General features: G+C 36.5%; 2 protein-coding genes across 2 annotated transcripts in view; both read left to right on the forward strand.

The window, feature by feature from the left end:
• The window catches only part of Ppip5k2 (diphosphoinositol pentakisphosphate kinase 2), a 150,622-nt gene extending 134,608 nt beyond the window's left edge, over window positions 1–16,014 (forward strand). Inside the window, exons 31-32 of the mRNA XM_048811509.1 lie at window positions 6,211–6,300; window positions 15,977–16,014. Coding sequence (XP_048667466.1) covers window positions 6,211–6,296 — 86 coding nt within the window. The 3' untranslated portion in view covers window positions 6,297–6,300; window positions 15,977–16,014. The remainder of the gene's footprint in view (window positions 1–6,210; window positions 6,301–15,976) is intronic.
• Window positions 16,000–18,516, forward strand: Macir (macrophage immunometabolism regulator). Its single transcript, XM_048811553.1, has one exon. It carries the CDS (start codon window positions 16,000–16,002, stop codon window positions 16,621–16,623), a length of 624 nt encoding a protein of 207 aa, XP_048667510.1. The 3' UTR covers window positions 16,624–18,516.
• The last annotated feature ends 898 nt before the right edge of the window (window positions 18,517–19,414 follow it).

Below are 19,414 nucleotides of genomic sequence, written 5' to 3' on the forward strand. Positions count from 1 at the left end.
CATCCTTGGGGCAGCACGGGGTGGGGCTCGGAGACGCCGTGAGTGTGCAGCGCGTGTGAGTGAGTGTGCGGGGGCGTGCGGCCCCCGTGTGCGCGGCGGGCGTGCGCTCGCCAGGGAGGTGCGGGGATTCAGCGAACCCGAGCGCCTCTCTGGCTGTGCCGCGGTGCGGAAGTCTGGATGCGTTGGCGCGCGTGTTAGCCTCGGCCGCGGTGCCCTTACTGCGGGGCAGCAGGCCTGGGGACCCCTTTGACAAGTAGCTCTTTCTAGGCCTGCCTCGCCTCTGGCCGCGCCCTCTGTGGTGCGCTGGGTGCCACTGCCCGGGTCAGATAGCGCTTAGGGGGTGAGCCTCCAGGGCCTTATCTCACCAGCCCTCCTAGCCCGTGCTGCAACCTTCGCCAAGGCCGTCCGAGTCCGCTGGTGCGGCTGGGGTGGACGAGCAGTTGTGGCCCTGTGCGCGCCTGTGGATTGGGCCCGGAGGAGCTTGCCAGAAGGGAAAGCGGCAGATGTCGTTGGTCATCGCCGCCCTAGCCCCACCTGTCGCGGGTGGACTTTGGGGAGGGTCGTAAGCGTAGGAAAGGGATTTCGAAGCGGGCAGCAGTCAGACCTTGAGTAGCGGCCCCATTGTGAAGCTGCCAAACTCTCTCTAGCGGTGGAATCTGCAAATCTCTGCCAGAATGGAGATGAAAACGCGAAGGGAATGGTGGCCCTGTCCTTTTCCCCTTGCAAGTGTTCCACATCCTTAGGGACTCCCTGCTTCTCCACCCACGCCAATGTGCACCGGGTGGGTTAGTGATTTGTGTCGAGCCAAGATTTCTGTGTGTTTATGCATATGTGTGAGGCTGTGGTGCACAGGTAAAACGGGAGCTGGGAACTTTTTCATCATTCAAAGAGAATGAAGAATGGAGGCAGTAGCATTTTGTAGTGTGCTTGCCACTCCTAGCCGAAAGAACTGTTCTTGTACAACGTTTCATTTTACATTATGTTTTTCAAAAACTAGCCTATAATTTCGGGTTGTTCGTTACTTTGTTTCTCTTTTCAATCCTGTGAAGCAGAATAGACAAGGGGAAATAGAAATGACACCGTCCCAAAGTTTATTTGCCCAGTCATTTCAGAATACGGTGTTGGTTATTATTGCAGAAGTTTTGGATACTTTATTAATTCAAAGACACAATTTATGCGAACACGACTATGTTTAATGAGTAGTTCACAGATTTCTTTGTATTTATTATGTAACTGTGCATTATAAGCTTTAAATGTTCAGGTGAAAGGTAAGAGTTAATGAGCACAGGAACCTCATAATTTGATATGCACTGGTATGTTTTTCGACCAGTTTTGGTTTATCTAATTGTGGTTGAGACTTTTAGTGTTAATTATTCCACAGTATAAGATACATTTATTGACTTTGCGTAACAGTGAAGTTGCTTATTTTCTGTGTATCTCCGTAAATTTTGGAGAGCTCTTTTAATATTAACTCAAACATATTTGTCGTAGTTGGAATAATAAAACTTTATATATATGATTTAAAATTTCTTTGATGAGTTGTAGTTGGTGGGGCGGGGGGTGTCAGCTTATTTCTATCTGAAAGAAGTTTGATTTATGTCATCAGGCTATCAAAATGAGTACCTGGCTTTAAGCTTTCCTTTGGGAGGTTAGTCCCTCTATGTACACCTTTCCCTTTCGTTATGTTTGGAAGACGCAGATTTCTTATAAAGATTTTGTGTAAATGTACAGTTCCAGTTATTGTCTGTCATATTTGCAGTGAAACTGAATATTTTCTCTAAAAGTAGAAGGATGACTTCACCTGGTAAGAAGATATTAGTAACCTGGGTTAATTTTTACTAGCAGAAATGGAATGAAAATGAATGCCACATTTTTTTTTTAAGGGAGTTGCTATTAAAAGAACCGATACTAGAAAGAGAAACACGTTTTTTTTTTTTTTTTTGTCTTACTGAACCAATTATGGCTTGTCTTACCATGTTGGTGAAGTTAATGGTTTGTTTGTAAGGTCAAGGGTGGTTTTAGAAAAGTCACACCCTACTTAACTCTTCTTTAAAACCTTGGATGATTTAATTTTTGCAAATTGCAAATGGTAAAGTGAGATTATTTGAAAGTATCCTCTAAGATGAGCATGTAGGTATAGATTAACTTTTTGGTGTTGTTTTTTTAAAACACATTGTATGTTTTACTTTGGTAATTAGTCATTTTGTTTCTTTCCAATTTGGGATATTTTGGTGCATCTCTCCCTTACTTGTTTTAGAGTAGTTTTTAAGATAACAAAATATTTCTACTAGTCTGAATGGAATTTTTTTAAAAAATGTACTTTCTTTAAACTGCTTTTTTTAAAAAAATGGCCTCTTCTTAAATAGCCACAGTGAGAAATACTGTTTCCATAAAGAAAAAAAAAAAAAAAAAAAAAGTTTGGAAAGCAAGAATTAAACCTCACTTCCACTCTACTAATTTATTGGCCTAAAATTCACCTTGCTTTTCTTAGTGCTATTTTTAATGATTAGTGAGATTTATTTACCAAAATTCAGAATGGGTGTGTGGTGGCCTTCCTATTGATAACCTTATCATCTTTCAATAACAGATTTTTAATTTTTTTCTTCTTATTTTGGTCATGGGCCTGTGCTAAAGCCTCAGATTTAAGGGTGTGTGTATAGGATTTTGTGGGGACCTGAACATTTCAATGTAGGCTTTCTTTATTTGGGAGAAAAAAAATCTCATTTCTGGTTTCTTGGTATTATTCAAGTTTACTGTTCTCTGTGTTAGATTTATGTATTTCCATTTCTCTCTGTGTTATTCTCTTTGGCCTGAGTTTCCACTTTTTATATTTGCCCCAGTCTCTGAGATATATATTTGCTGAGATATTTAGTAAGATTCAAGAGATATTGTTGAATGACTAAGTGAACATTTGAATTCCTGAGTGGGTACAAAAACGTCTTCCTCAGACTTGGTGGAAAGCCACTGTGCAAAGAGATGTTTCTTCCTTTAAAAAAACAAATCCATTGCCTTTCTATAACTATATATCACATTTGAGTAGGATAACAATATAATTGCCATTCTGGGACACTTTTGAGAGTTAAAGGGGGTAACTGTAAATAATCATGCCGGGGGTACTGACTGTGAATGAAGGCATACAATCACATCTACTTTTGAAGGACTTTCTTCTTTAACTGTGATCATATTTATCTCCTTACCTGAGAAATTGGACTCACTTGTTAGTTAATGTTTGCAAACTTTTCTATTTGTAGAATCTTCATTTGTAGTAGGTTGTTGGGTGCCTTTGTCTTAGTCATCTGTGGCTTCCCTATCCAGATGCTTGTGGGCAGCTTGTAGCTGCCCTTAATTTTTCTACTTTTCATTGTTTACAGGATAGTGACCTTGGGCTCTCTGTTTGATTCAGCATCTCTTAGCTGGAAACATTGTGTCCTTTAGCCTTGGCTCTACTTTCTTCAGTCTGTTTCTGTGTAACATTTAGTGCCTATCTAAGAATTTCATGTAGGACCTTCCTCTTGCTGCTGGTGACAGGAGATCCATTGATAGATACCCTTCCAATCCTTCATGCCAGGATGAGGCCATAGCCATCTGCAAGTGTTAGAGGTTGATATGTTTTTAAAGTATACTAAGAATGGGTGTCATTGGAAAGACACATTTTGGGGGGGGGGGCATTTATATTACCATCTTTTAATTCCTGTTTATAGGAGATGGGGGTAAAACCCTTAGTATAATTTTGTGGTAGATTTCTTTATAGGCAATCTCTTACAGAGGAGGTTTTTTGTTGTTGTTTTATTTTGTGATTTCTTACCTCACTTTTTTTTTTTTTTTTTCTTTTTAACCATCCTTGTCTGCCTCCTCCTCTTGGTGCCTGTCAGGCATACTCAGTTAACACACAGCAGAGAGAGTGGTGTGAGTAAACACCAGGACTGGAGTGGAGTGTCTCACCTTGGTTTCCCTTGAGTTGCTCCCTTGGGTACTGTTTGTCTTTTATTCTTGACTTGGCACCTGTATAACAGGGACAATCAGTTACTACACTTTGATTTTCAGTCTAAATTTGTAAAACTCTAAATGAAATCTGTCTTACTTTGTGATAAATGTAGCCCTGAAAAGTGAAATGAAAATACTTATCTATATTTGGCCCAACTGTATAACCAGCAAGTACTGACTGAAACTTTTTTCCCCCATGCCTTATAGTTTGTGATTTAAAAAATAGCTTGGAATTTCTAAGAAGTCCATGATTTATGAAGGATTCTGTATAATACCCTCCACTATGTACCTTAAAGTCTTAATGTTTTTCAAGTTAGAAATAACCTTAGAGCAAGTAGTAAAAACTACCTCCCCTAACGATTTCACAAATGAGGTATTAAGCTTTTAGATAAAGTACCTCCCCAAACATTTAAGATAGGATTCCACTTTTAAAATGAATAAATACACATTTTTCAGAAACATGATTGTTATTTTAAAAGGTTGTGTTTATAACTGACCAGAGGCCACAGAGGCATGAAAACAAGGAAGTGGGCTTTGGAGCCAGACCAGGTGAGATTCAGTTCAGTCCTACACTGACTCTCAAATAGTATCCTTTGATCAAATATTTAAAGTGGGGATAGTAACTTCTATCATGGAATGAAGATTAAATGCCATAAATAACTTTTTTTTGGCATATAGAAAAAATAAGAATATTGGTTTCCCCATTGAAAATCCACTTACTGTAGATATCAATGTGACCCTTATAATGATAATATTGAGGAAACTCTTTGGGGGTAATTATATAAAGTAAAAAAAATTACCAATAGGTGCCTATTTTTGCTACATTAAAATTCACTTTATGTTAAAACCAGAGGCTTCATTGTTGAGCTAGAACCAATTCTTAATTATCTAGATTTCTTGGTTACCCACTTTGAAAACAGTTTCAAAATAGTGAAAGGTAACATGTCATTATTCACATCCAGTGAAATTCCAAAGGCTGATCAACACAAGTTCTTTGGAATGATGTTTTTGGTGCATGAACTCCTTCCAGTTTCTGGAACTAAAGAAACAAATACCATTAATTTAGTAAATTACCCATTTCCTTTGGCTAAAACTTATCTGTGTTAGATAGAAAAGTAATCAAGTGACAGCCTCCTTGCCTTTTCCCTTATAGTTTCTCTTCAGTTTGAGAATGCTGTACAGTTCTGTTAACACTTTTCCAGGCTCTGTGCCTGCATTGGTAAAATCAATCAACTCATTAATTCCCCCACCCCCCACCCCTGCCCCAGCTCCCTTTCCCCCAGTTGAACACAATAAACGAATACTCAACAACCAAAGAAACCTTTACAGGTGGAAAAGAGCTTTGGAGAATTTTCTTGATCTCAACACATTAACCCAATTAACAGGGGAGTCAGGAGATAAAGATAGATTCTCTTATACATTAATTCCCCAGTTAAGAGGGGAAAGACGCAGAGGAGATGCTAGAACCCTTAAGTAAGGTAGCAACTGAAAAGAAGTGAAAACAAGTTGTTTCTCTGTCTTAAAAAATATTTTCCAAGAGCTTCCCAATCACTTACTTCACAGCAATCTTATAAAGAATTTTTATTGTTGCTATATATGGCTCAAATGAGTAGACACCAAAAATTAATTGCACAATAATAACATCACACATCTGTAAAGGGCTTTGCAGCATGCAAAACATGTTCACCTACCTCATTTCATTTGATCCATGTAACAGCTGTATTAGGGAGGAAGGGTGGTATTATTGGCCTCATTTTAAAGATTGCTATTTATGCAAGGTCAGGAGACAGAGAGTTCTTAGCAAGACCAGCACAAAGATCCCCACTCTTCCCTTGCTTTCTTAAACCCCAGCCTCAGCATTCTGTTTTTCTATAGAATACTGTTAATCTGGTAACTGCAATAGGACTAGGATGGTAAAAGGAACATGGTAAGCCCCTAACTTTTCTTGTATCTTTATTTAGCTTCATTAGATACTCTTAGACTGTAGATACAGTTTACCAGCAGAATACTGGGAACAAGCATGGTAACATGTTTGAGGATTCATTTAGCTGAATAAACTCAAAATTACTTTTTAATTGAATTAATTAGTTATTATATTCTATATAACCTGTACCTGGTACTACCTCCTGCTAATTTCATCCTGTTTTGCAGTTAGAATGCACATAATTGCTTTGTAAATTGTGTTACTTGTTAAATTACAGGTTTATTTTTGTATTTCATGTTTAGTATCTGGAGTAGAACAGAAAAATTATTATGCCTGTGCTCCTTTGGGACTCTTTGGAAATTATACAGTGACATCTTCTGGGATTTAGTCTGGTGAGTTAAAGTTTGCTTTTCTTGTTTGTTAACTAGTTGAATATGAACATGCTATCATAATGTGCTTTGAGGATTATATAAATAGGTGAATATGCAATGTCAATGTATTATTGCAAATGTCTGTACTACATTTACAAAGTTTTTAATGGTCAGAACTGAAATTAGGATTGCAGTATGCTAACATTGTTAAAATGTTTGATTCTTTGAGTATATTTTAAAATTTCTGCAAAATGAATACATAATTTTGGAATACTATTTTAGAACATATAGTAGTTAAAGATAGTTGCTATAGTTTGGGGAAAATTTTAGTAAAAACATTAATCTACAAATGTAGGCGAAACAATCTGCAAAAAGTTCTAGTTGAACATACATAAAAGATGTATAACAGGTTGAGCAAAGCAGAATCATTTTCACCTGATTATGTCACTGTTTACTGCCAGTGTGGCATTCCTCTTAGCACACTGAATTAAAACTTTTAAAAGTATGCAATGATGTTGTCTCCCCCCACCCCCATGTGTCATCTGTGTGTTGACGTAGTTGTCTGTGTGACTTCAGGTCTTTGAATGGGGGAAATAGTAATGATCTTTGTAGCTCTTTAGCATTTTGAAAACTATATTTTTGTGATTCTATGCTTTGATATGTCATTCTGCTTGGCCAGTACCTTTGTAGGTCCTTGCTTTGAGTTATTTAGAGAGGTCATAATCCTTGGAAAATGCAGTTTCATAATAAAGAGATTTCTAAATTAGCAATCAGCTGAAGATTGATTCAGAGAAATAGGGAGAAATAAATGCCAATTACTATTAAGAAGATGTACCCAATCAAGTTTATAAAATGCATTTTAAAACATTAAAAAAAAAAATAGGAACACTACTAAAATTTCCAAGTTTCAGGACAAGAGCAAGAAGTTTGAAAAACATAAGTACGAGATACATTTAGAGGATTTTAAATAAGAAATAATTTGACTGGCTCACTAACTCACCCAGTTGAAATAAAGCACAAACCTAGGAGTGGGTAGAAACTAAAGGAATATATTGGCACATGTATGTGTGGCTATGTCTACGTCTATGCATATATGTGTTTGTTTATGTTATACTTGAATGTATATGTTATATTGTAAGTAAAGTAACATTCTAGCAGAATTACAAAAGGTGAAATGAATCAACATAGGAGGCAGCAAGTTTACATGTCATTAAAGGTGATCAGACATATACTAGATAACCTTTAAGATTCCTTGGGGGGAGGGGACTGGTGTTGTGGCTCAGAGGTAGAGCAACTGCCTAGTATGTGTTAGGCACAGGGTTCCATCCTCAGCACCACATAAAAATAAAGATACTGTGTCTACCTATAACTAAAAAATAAATATTTTTAAAAAAGATTCTTTTGGATTCTAAGATTGTACAGTGTAAAATATTATAAAGTCTGGAGGACCATCTTAAACTTGGAAATATATGACAAAGACTTCTTTTATTTTTTAATGTCAGTTCTTTTTTGGGAGGGGAGGCGGTTACTGGCGATTGAACTCCCAGACACTCAACCACTGAGCCACATCCTGAGCCCTATTTTGTATTTTATTTAGATAATGGGTCTCACTGAGTTGCTTAACCCCTCGCTTTTGCTGAGGCTGGCTTTGAACTTGCGATCCTCCTGCCTCAGCCTCCCTAGCTACTGGGATTACAGGTGTGCACCACGTTGCCCAGCTAATGTCAGATTTTTGAAGTAAAACTTACATATTCAGTGGATTAAAAACAATACATTAGGAGGAAGGCCTTAGGGACAGGTTGTTAGTGATTATTAGTGAAATAGGAAAAATTATGTCTATCAACATGACTAAAAAGAGATGGGAACTTAGGGGAGTAAAAATTTCTTTAATCTGATTAATTTCAAATTATAAAAAAAAAAAAAAAAAAAGCAGGAGCTTGGGTTAAATTCTCCTATTGATGTGTTTTATATACAAGTTCCCAAAACTCAATGCATATTAGAGACACCTGGATTCATTTTTAAATGTAAGAGCCCAGATATACCCCCATTCAGTTAAATCACAAATCTAGGTGAAACATAGATAACAGTAATTTTGAAGCTCCTTGGATGATTTCAATATGTAGACAAGTTTGGGAGCCACAGACTAGAATCATGCATGATGCATAATCATGTATTGAATTTTGAGCCGGGAGACTTGGGTTGTAGTTATGGCCACAAACTACTCTCATGGCTGCAGGCAAGCCCTTGTCTTCATGGCTTTTATGTCTACTTGTCTATCACTCCAACTGTAGAGCTTCCAGGTGGGTGAATTCCAAGTTATTCTGGCATCAAGACTAGGTGATTCTGGTCTTCTCTAGACTAATATTAGTCATGCTTAGAATATTCCCATTTCTCAAAGAATGACTCCATTCTGAATGGTTTATTTTAGGTATTTAAAAAAATTAAACAAAACCTATTTATTTGTTTCCATATGGAAAAACTTGGAAGTATCCCTTCAATCCTGCCCTAGGTATTTTTTTTCACTTGGCTATTATGTTTATTTTTATTTTTTATTGGTGCATATTTCACTTCAGGTTCTTCTTGAAAAGGATTTTATTAACATTATGACTTTGTTTTAAATGTGTAAGATGGTTATGTTCATATCTGTTTCATGGGATATGGCTATATGTTGCTAAGTACAGTTAAAGTACAGGAAGCAGTTTTTTTGTTTTTTACTGGTAGTACAATTTTTGATAAGCCTGATTCTAAAAAACATTCTAGAATACAATAGTTTTCAAAAAGCAGTTTCATAGCAGTTATGAAACATGAACAATTTTTCAGAGCTAGTCTATGGAACTAAGGCATCTTAGTTACAGTTCTAGAATATTATAGGAAGGTTGGCTTTCTGGAGAGTGTTCAGGCTGTGCAGATTCCAGGCAGGTTGTGGTGTGACTGCTCATTCTATTGACTGATCATCCTGGCACATGAGGATCCTCTAAACAAGTGGTGTTTTGGAGGCCTGTTTGCTTTTACTCTCAGCCAGAATACTCCTGTTAGGATGGTGTGTGTTGTTCCTGATAATCTAAAAATGTCCATCATGTATATTTTTCTAGTATATATAAATTTTATTTTCCCTTTGTTTAAGGAAATTTGACAGTTTTAAAATTTTCTTTTCAAGAAATATCTAAGTGCAATAGTATGAGATATTTGAGGTCAAAGAACGGATATGATGTCCCTTTCATTTATCTTTTCCCTTTGGCAAAATGAAACATATTATCCTTTGGGCATATTTTCTTCCTTTCTTCTTCAGTAACTTCTGTTTATAAGCAGTAGAGTAGAAACAGGCACTTTCTTGGTGAGTAAGTTGCACTTTAAAAAAATTACATAAATTTTTAGTTTTATAAGGTAATAAATACATTCCCCTTATTAAAAAATGGGGAAAAAATGTTTAAAGCTTTGTGGTAGAGTTATAAAAATGTAAAACACATATATTCTTTTACCTGGAAATTTTACTTTTAGAATTTTTTTTTAGAAATATATTTCCAGGTGATTATTCCTAGTATGTGATTATATATTTTATGTAGAAGATGTGTTAAGAGAACACAGCAAAAATAGACTTATCCAAGTTGGTATAGGGATCTAACAACAGGTCTCTGTGTCTTTTGACATCTCAGCTAAAGCTTTAGAGAGTTGAAATACTTTTAATATACATAATAGGAAATTGTTAAATCACTTAATTCTTTATTATATGAAATACTACTAGGATGCAGTATTCTCTGAAAGAATTTTTGAATAGCAGTTTGGAAACTTATGAGCTATTTTCAAGGCTGGTCGAAGGAACTAAGGGCATTTAGATTATATTTTCAAACTATTGTTACTTATGCCCAGAGTATAGGAGGTTTGGACTCTTGGAGAGTATTCAATGACTATGCAGATTCCATATATAGTCATAACCATTTGAGTGTTCTCATTGTGGTAGACTAGGTTCCCCTGCACACATGTATTGTGTGTGTGTTGTAGTTTGGACCTTTTGTTTTATTTTCAGCCAAAATTCACAATTGCATGCTATACTCACTGCTTTAAACATGTACTGTGTGTGTACATTTTTCTCTAGAATTAGTATTATCTTGTCTAGTGTTGTCTAATTGAATCCTCATGTATTTCAAAGAAATACAGTAGTACATACTACCACTGCCAGGTCTTTCATACTTTATAAATAATTCAGTGCTATTATTACTGGTTGGATTGTGAAGAAATTTGATATTGAAGATTTTTAGGTATCATTTAAAAATATCATATTTGCTTTTAGTACTTGTTTTAAGAAGCTCAATTTTTAAAGCATAATTTTATTTTCTGTTTTACATTCTTTTTGTCCATAGAAATTTTGCTGCTGTCCATAGAAATTTTGTTGTTTCTCTTACTAAAACATTAACACTTTTTTTCTATTTTGGCTCCAGTCTTTTTCCTTAAACACATGTGAAAAGCACTAATGGAAAAAGAAGGCATCGTGGGTCTTTAATTTTTAGTGGTCACAAATGCAAAAGTTAGCATCAGGCCTGATTTCTTGATTTACTGTTTGTTGGTGCAGTGGAAGTCCTGCTTGTTGCTCATTCTTGTGGTGATGCTTGCAAGAGCGCTTTGTAATCCTTTATCATGGCAGTGTGCTTTTGGGATACAGGTTTATTTTAGAATATGAAACAAAATGCTGAATTATGAATAGGCTTGCTAAAAATACCAAGCCTGTAAGCAGTTTTTTTCTTGATAAAACCTGAGGAATATGCTGCTAAACATAAGCTATCTCCAGTTACAGTCACTGTAGTTTTATTTCCTAATGAATGCTTTTTAATACAAAATTGGGAGCTGGGGTATATATAGTTCAGTAGTTGAGCACATACATACTCAATATACAAAAAGGCCCTGGTTTAGTCCCCAAGGGGGCAGGGGGGAAAAAAGGAAGGAAGGAAAGAAGGAGGAAAAGAAAATGAATTTTGCTGTGGAAAATATTGACCATCCACATATCAAGATATCATGCTGGTCAGGCACAGTGGTGCATACTTGTAATTCCAGCTGCTGCAGGTGGGGGAGGGAAGATTATCTCTTTTTGAGACTGTGCATTTTTTACTGATATTTTATTAGTCAAATTCTGGAATTAGAAGGTACTTAAACTTCTTCAGGTGGAGAAGTACCTAAGTAGATTCTAGTTTAATAAACAAACAAACAAAAAATCAAAAAAACTGAAAAGTTGATTCTCTAACTTTCTCAGGATTTTGCCTCAGTATTTAAATTCAGTCAAGAAATTCTTAGGAATTTAATAGCAAAATGTTTACTTTTCAGTTACATTGAATGCTTACTAAGCATTCTGTCCAATTAAAAATGAAATATTTACCAAATCAGAGCTCTCTTTGCTGAAACCCAACCTCCATCTAGCTTTCTTAGAGCTACCCAGTAGGTGTCCTGAGAAGGGCAATATATAAGTAAAAGGATCCTTTAAAAAATGTAAGCCATTTGTGAGAATCCTGGTTCTAGCATTCATGTTCCTATATGAATATCAAGACATGAAGATGCTCTTGTTCATATGGTGTTATACACTACAGAGATCAATGAAACCACCCAAAAGAGCTGTTTTAAGAATACATTGTTGTTTGGTGCAAAAGGACTGATGTTTAATATCTAAAAAGTGCAGTGTTCTAGCTCTTAGAATTGCTTGTCAGAAATTCAGCAGGTAGCAGCTGTATATGTAATATTTAAAATGAGTCTTTTGTGTTTCAATGCAATGAGAATCCCATTCAGAAATTTCATCCAGAGTGTGGACCTGTTTTGCATTGGCCTTAGTTGTTAGGTTACATTTTTATGTCAAAGGATATTAAAATCCTTAGTTTTTAACGTTGTGTTTAAGTAGTATTTTCTCTAATGAGTATGTTGTCTGCCTCAGTAAAGTATAGGTTACTTACACCAAGCTGCTTGGTTGAAATTTCTAAAGAACTTAAACCATGTATGTTTATTCTATGTAACAACCCAAGTTAAACTGTTTTCTCCCAGGTAGATATCTGAAGATCTGTTTAAATAGTTTTGCTTGACTCGGGTAATATTTCCTTATGGTGTTATTGGCTATTGGAGACTTAAGTGATGTTACTTATCCATCCAACAGCAGTATGTATTTCATGCTGCATCTGTGACCATTATACATTTCTTAACTTACTTTCTTCACTTTTCTAGTTTTCCAGATACTTATTTGCTAGCCAGTATGTCATTTTTCCTATTTATTTAGACCCTTATATCTTGCCATCTTTTACCTTCAACATGAGAGATTCTATGAATTCCCAGTTGTTTGTCTTAGTACAGCAGGACTGGTTTAGTGTGGGAAGAAACTTGATGGCTCTATTGACACAGAAGCTTGTGTTATCTCTTCTCTTTCTCCTGTTCCTTCCCCTCCTCTTCCCCTTCTCCTCCTCCTTCTGCTCACTCTTTGTGTGTGTGTGTGTGTGTGTGTGTGTGGTACTGGAGATTGAACCCAGGGGTGCTCTACTACTAAGCCTTATCCCCATCCCTTTTTACTTTTTATTATTTTTTATATTTTTTGGTACCAGGGGTTGAACCCAGAGGGCACTTTACCATTGAGCTCCATCCTCAGCCCTTTTTGTTATTTTGAGGTAGGGTCTTGTGGGGAGCCAGCCATGGGCTGTGTGTGTGAACTGTGAGCATGAGTACATGAGTGGACTGGACTGACAATGATGCCTCTCATCTGGCTGGTGATGTATGTGTCCTTTTCACTCACTCTGCCTATGATCCCCACACAATACATGAGATGGTGTGGCCTTTCAAGATGTCTATCAATCTGCTGACCACAGACATCAGGAAGCTAGATTCAACCCTCTGAAACCTGACCCCCTTCATTGGGGTGGAACTTTCTCCAGTGTCTTCCCCTCAATAAAAAGGGAATGTTCCCGCCCCCCCCCCCCTTGTTTGTCTGCCTCCCTTGTGGGAGCTGGAGGAGAGGGGAGGTCACTGAAGAATCCCAAGAAAAAGATTTTTTCTCTGTCTCGGTGTGATTATTTCGTGCCAGCCCAGTTCACCTGGAGTGACCCCGAATGACTTAGTTATGTATGGAGACAGGATCTCACTAAGTTACTTAGGCCTTCTAAGTTGCTGAGGATGGCCTCCAACTTGCAATCCTCCAGTGTCAGCCTCCTGATTCACTGGGATTATAGGCATGTACCACTGAGTGTCCCTTTATATTTTTTTAAATTGAGATGGTGTCTTGCTAAGACACCAGGTTGGACTTGAGCTTGAGCTCCTCCTACCTATGCCTTCTAAGTTGAGAGAATTACAGGAGTGTGCTATTGCACCTGGTTGCTCACTCTTCTTTACTGCAACTTTGTACACTGTTGATTTGCTTAGCAATTATTTCCTTCTTCAGCAAAAGAGATGAATTTCAGCATTGAGAAGAATTATTAACCAAATTTAGAATGGGTGTGATCTGAATTCATAGATTTTTAAGTTCTTTCTAATATAACAAATGAGAATGAGGTGGTTGCTGGGAATCTGTGGATTCTCATGAATAGTCACATTTGGAAGGGACCTAGATGAGTGTCTCACCACTGCCTGTGGAGGTCATTGCTTGAGTGTCACTCTCTTGGTAGCTTGTTGGGCATGTGCATGTAATCTTTATGTGGACCTGCTATTTCCTCATGGCTTGGGTTATTTTGCTTTATGACCATCCCTTCCTTGACCTTCAGAATGAACATCAGAGAAGCAGTTCCTACCTGTAGCTGCCAGTCAGGTTATATAGGTCAGAGGCCTTGGATCTGTCTTCTTATGTTCTTTCAGGGCCATAGAATTGGGGATAAAGGAAGAATTAATTTCTCATTTGGCTAAATGTTTTTGTTTAGCCTAAAAATATGGTGATGCTTCATATGGTCCTTGAAAGTTTATTAGCTGGGAAATACTATTTTATGCATATCAGAGTACCTAGCAGTCACTATCCTGATCCTACCCACAAAAACAAATTACACAATGGAATATAAATTTAGTTTACATTAATAAAATATGACGAAGCCACTTATTTTAAATCTAGAAGGGTTGAGAGGCTAGGGCATTTTTGTAAAATGGAAATTGGAAATAGTATAAGGTTTAGAGTAAATAGTGATCCCTGTATTGATCCCTTTGACATTTGCTTTGCTTCAGGAATCATTATGAATGTTTGTTTTCAGTTGTGCTGTAGATGGGGACCATAGTAAGAACAAGAATGGCATCTGGTAACTTCACAGTCTTTTAATAAAGGAAGGTAGAGCATGCAAGTGGAGAAATAAGGTTTCATTTTGTTTTTAGTTTTTCAATTGGACTTTGAAGTGAATATAGAGCTTAAAGAAATGCTTCAATTAGGAAATAGTTACTTGTTTTGTGAAAGGATTCGTAAGAATTATGTTATGTACTAACCTTTTTCTGTAGATTTTGCCATCTTAAACTCAGTTATTTGACATTTTGATTAGTGATCTGAGATACTTTAACACTGTAAACTACTTCCAACTGAAGATGAAGTAGAAATCAAGTTTCTCAGAAATGACATTGTCACTATTTCCCTTAGTGTCTGGTTTTCAAAATTTGGTTTTTTTTTTTTTGTTTTTTTTTTTAAATTTTTTAATATTTATTTTTTAGTTTTCGACGGACACAGCATCTTTGTATGTGGTGCTGAGGATCGAACCCTGGCCGCACGCATGGCAGGCAAGCGCGCTACAGCTTGAGCCACATCCCCAGCTCCTCAAAATTTGTTTTATCTGTAACTTTCTGGTAACCTAAAATACTTGTGCTACTTCTTGTCAGTGGGGCTTCTCCAAACGGTGTAATGTGATAATTGTAATGAACATGTTAGTATTTATTTTGAATCATTCTGGCTATTTATTAAACTATTCAAAAGAATGTCTGAGGTATTGCAGACTATCTCAAATCATGCTATGTTTTACAGTTAAATAGACATGTAAAATGACATTTAATATTTTATATACTTTTAAAAATAAAAAAATTCCATGACATTGAATTTAGAATTAACTTGTAAACTGTAAAATGATTTTTTAAAATAATTCATTGAGGATGTGGAACGGACAACATTTGCAATGTTTGGGGGAACCTTATTCAGAGACTCCTCCATACCCTAAAAATATATATTTTCAGGTCTAAATTGAATTCCTAAAAAAAAAACTGACCAGCGTGATCAATTTTATAATATGGCTCTTAAACACAATTGAATGTAATTTCAGGTATAAAGAGCCAACCACTTACATGAATTTAAATGAGGAAAAAAATATAATTCTCAAGTTGAAAATACTTTGAAAATTCTTGTGAAACTTTCTCTGCTTGCTTTTATTTGCTTAATGTTGAGATCTGGATTTGATTTGCTTCATATTGTATCAAGGAGCAAACTTTATCTGGTTGCAGGGTGTATTAGTACTAGAGGAGTATTATTTTCTGTTTGTGTTTTCATATATACTTTTTCATAGTACTTCAGGCTTTTGTTTAATTTGCTTGAGTTCTTGCAGGCAGAGAGGTAGTGGTCCTTTCATTTACCTAAATGTCCAATAGACGTGGAGAAAAATCTGTCAATATGTCGTCAGCTACCTTTCAGATGAGTCTCATTTCATGGCTTCCCGACTTCTAAAATCATCCAGCATGACTTAAGGTTCTGTGCATTACACTCTTCTAATCTGAGTCTGTTTACTTTTAGGAGTGTGCAGATTGGTGCCTAAAATGGAAGTAGACATAAATGGGGAGTCCAGAAGTACCCTGACCACCCTACCCTTGCCTGTGGCTGAGGTGAGCTCCCCAGGAAAAGCAGAGGCGGAGAAGCCTCGCTGCTCCAGCACACCCTGCTCACCCATGAGGCGAACTGTGTCAGGCTACCAGATCCTCCACATGGACTCTAACTATTTGGTTGGCTTCACAACTGGCGAGGAACTCCTGAAGTTGGCCCAGAAGTGCACTGGAGGTGAAGAGAGCAAGGGAGAAGCCTTGCCTTCCTTTCGCTCCAAACAGCTGGATGCAGGACTTGCACGTTCCTCTCGTTTGTATAAAACCAGAAGTAGGTACTACCAGCCATATGAGATTCCAGCTGTCAATGGCAGGAGGCGAAGGCGGATGCCCAGCTCAGGAGACAAGTGCACTAAATCCTTGCCTTATGAACCTTATAAGGCCCTCCATGGGCCCCTGCCTCTTTGTCTTCTTAAAGGTAAGAGGGCTCACTCCAAATCTCTGGACTACCTCAATCTAGATAAAATGAACATCAAGGAGCCAGCTGACACGGAAGTGCTACAGTACCAGCTTCAACACCTAACCCTCCGCGGGGACCGAGTGTTTGCTAGGAATAATACATGAATGACTCTCACAGTTTAAGTCACTTTAGGTCAGCCTGCACTTGGCTAGAGAAAATCCACTGTTGTACTCTGTACATGACTCTTCACATTATAGATGGTTATATCAGCTAAGTGTCCCTGGAATATAAAAATTGTTTGGATCAAATTTTGAATACAGGAATGAAATCACAGGTACTTGGGGGGAGGATATCATGCTAGAGCACGCAACTGCAAAGAAAACAGAATGTTGACCGTTAGTTTGTATAGCTCTTTAGCTAGGAAACAAAAAAAAAAAAAAACAAACAAAAAAAGGCTTTGGGACAGTAATTTCATCTTTATGATTCTGACACTCAAATTGGGAATGTTATCTGCTTGGTTGTTGCTGACTTGGTATGATTCATTAGAAATTTATATCTTAAGTACACAAGTACTTCTTGAAACTCTGTATTTTACTATAAAATGTATGTAATGATTTGTTTTATGAAATTTAGAACTTGAACATTGCTGAATTGGACCACTTTTTATTTTTAAATATTGAGTTTAAATATTTTATAACTGGTTTTGCACTGAAAAAAATTAACATTTCAGATTAAGAGAATAATCTTTCTTCACTTGTCTCAATAATATTATTGAGCAATGAATTTTTTATTTCCGCATGGAAAGTTATTGATCTCTATGGCTGTAAAATATTTCTTTATAGCGTTATTAAAGTGTGTCTTAATAAAATTAAATTTGGGATACAAAGTATTTATTTTACAATGGGTGGGTGGGGGGGGGAAGCTTTTCCAGAAAGTTTCCAGTTTGAAGTTTTCATGAGTTGAAAAAGTTTCCTTAGTGCTTATTTTCTAATTTAAAATTCACTTGGAACTTTACAATGGAAAGGATTCTTTTAATTGTGGGTTATAGGCATAAGACTGTTTGCATCTGAATTTTCTGTAAGTGAATGGGACATTAATAGAAGATCTCATGATTTCTACTATTGAATGCTTAAACTAAGTATGAACTTAATTCAGCATGGCATTGGGTCATTCCAGTTTTAGTTCTGTGCAACACAGCACTCATTGAAATTCCAGTTTCTAGGATTAGTGTAGGAGACTAAAGTGCTTCTGTAATTTTAATGGGTTAATCCTGGATTACTTAACAATTTATGTCAATTGCACTGGTTCAATTTGTTGCTAAAGAAATAATGCCCTGGCTTTAGTAACAAATACAGCTCAACTATTCTTGAATATATTTTGGAAAAAATGTATGTAACTTACCTTTTGTAAACATTTCTCTTTCTTTTTTTTTTTCCTTTCACTCTTTTGTTCTTTCTTTTTTTTCTTTTTTGACTCTTGAAGGTGCAATTTATTACTAATCTGGCATCTCTGGCAACATAAAACCGCATATTTTTGTTTTACTGTGGGGAGTGTGAGGTTTCTCGGGTGTTAGCAATCTTGCTTATAAAAATAAGAACACCTTTTAATTAATGAGTGGGTCATTCCTGGCACAATTGTGATTTTTTCCTTTAGCCAGGAAGAATGGCAAACTTTATTTAGAGCAAAGTAAGTATTAGGAAACCCTAGGAACTCTTAATCAATGTTTATTGTACTTTTACTAAGGCAAACCATGTGGAAGAGCCTTGGGAGGTTGGCGCATATCTTACTGAGTTGATCAGATTTCTTGGTGGGCTGGAAATTTTCAGCTATTGTATATTTTAAAGTAAATTGCACCTTTGTAACATATTGTATTGATGAATGATCACTAAGATTAACTATATCTATACAGTCAATAGTTTGACAAGAAATAGAATCCTGTCAGATGCCAAAGAGTTGGGATTTTTACGTTTAATGATTAAACACCATTATTTATTGATGACTTACCCTGTGGAACTGTATTATTTCTAACTATGAAATAAAAGGGTGATGTAAACACATACTGTTATGTGGTGCTTTAAAATAGATCCACCATCAACAGGCTAGTTTTTGCTTAAGAATTTTACCTAAGCATGTACTTTAAGACCCTAACTTTGTGAAACAAAAACCAGAAACATTTACTTTTGATGTTCATTGGCACTTCAAGACAAGGCAAATTATTCCTGGCAATGATATGTATTCCATTTACTAGGGAACCAAACTATTTTCTTGTGTGATTCATTGCTGTCTAGGTGCCTAAATTTCTTGAGTTAAATAAAAATATAGAGCTTTTTTGTTTGGTTATGTGTTTTTACTTAAGGACAGGTGATATTCACAAAAGGACTTAAAGTATAAGATATGGCATATTTGCTGTTTCCTGATGAGTAAAGATAGATAATTTAAATTTTGGTTTCCAAAAACAAAACCAAAAAATCCTTCAAATCCTAGATTAGTAATTTTCTTGCATTGTTTTGTTTTGGCAGGGATTGAGTCCAGGGACACTCTACCATTAAACTACATCCCCAGCCCTTTTCAGTTTTTATTTTGAAAAAGCATCTCACTAAGTTACCAAGAATGGCCTTAAACTTGTGATCTTTCCATCTCACTTCTTGAGGCACTGGTATTACATGTGTCACTGGGCCTGGCAGCTAGTAGTTTTCTAAATGATTTGCAAAGTCTCTTCATTAGTTCAGTTTCACTTTTTCTGTGCTCCATGGAATTGTTCTCCTATGGTGGGTAGCATTTTATTTATTTATTTATTTATTTTTGTAAATGGATACAGTATCTTTTTATGTTTTTATTTTTATGTGGTGCTGAGGATCAAACGCAGTGCCTCACACATGTGAGGCAAGAACAGCACCACTGAGCTTCAGCCCCAGCCCAGGTAGCATTTCATTAAAAAAAAAAAAAAAAAAAAAA

Source organism: Marmota marmota, unplaced genomic scaffold (genome assembly GCF_001458135.2).
Source record: "Marmota marmota marmota unplaced genomic scaffold, marMar, whole genome shotgun sequence".
NCBI lineage: Eukaryota > Metazoa > Chordata > Mammalia > Rodentia > Sciuridae > Marmota > Marmota marmota.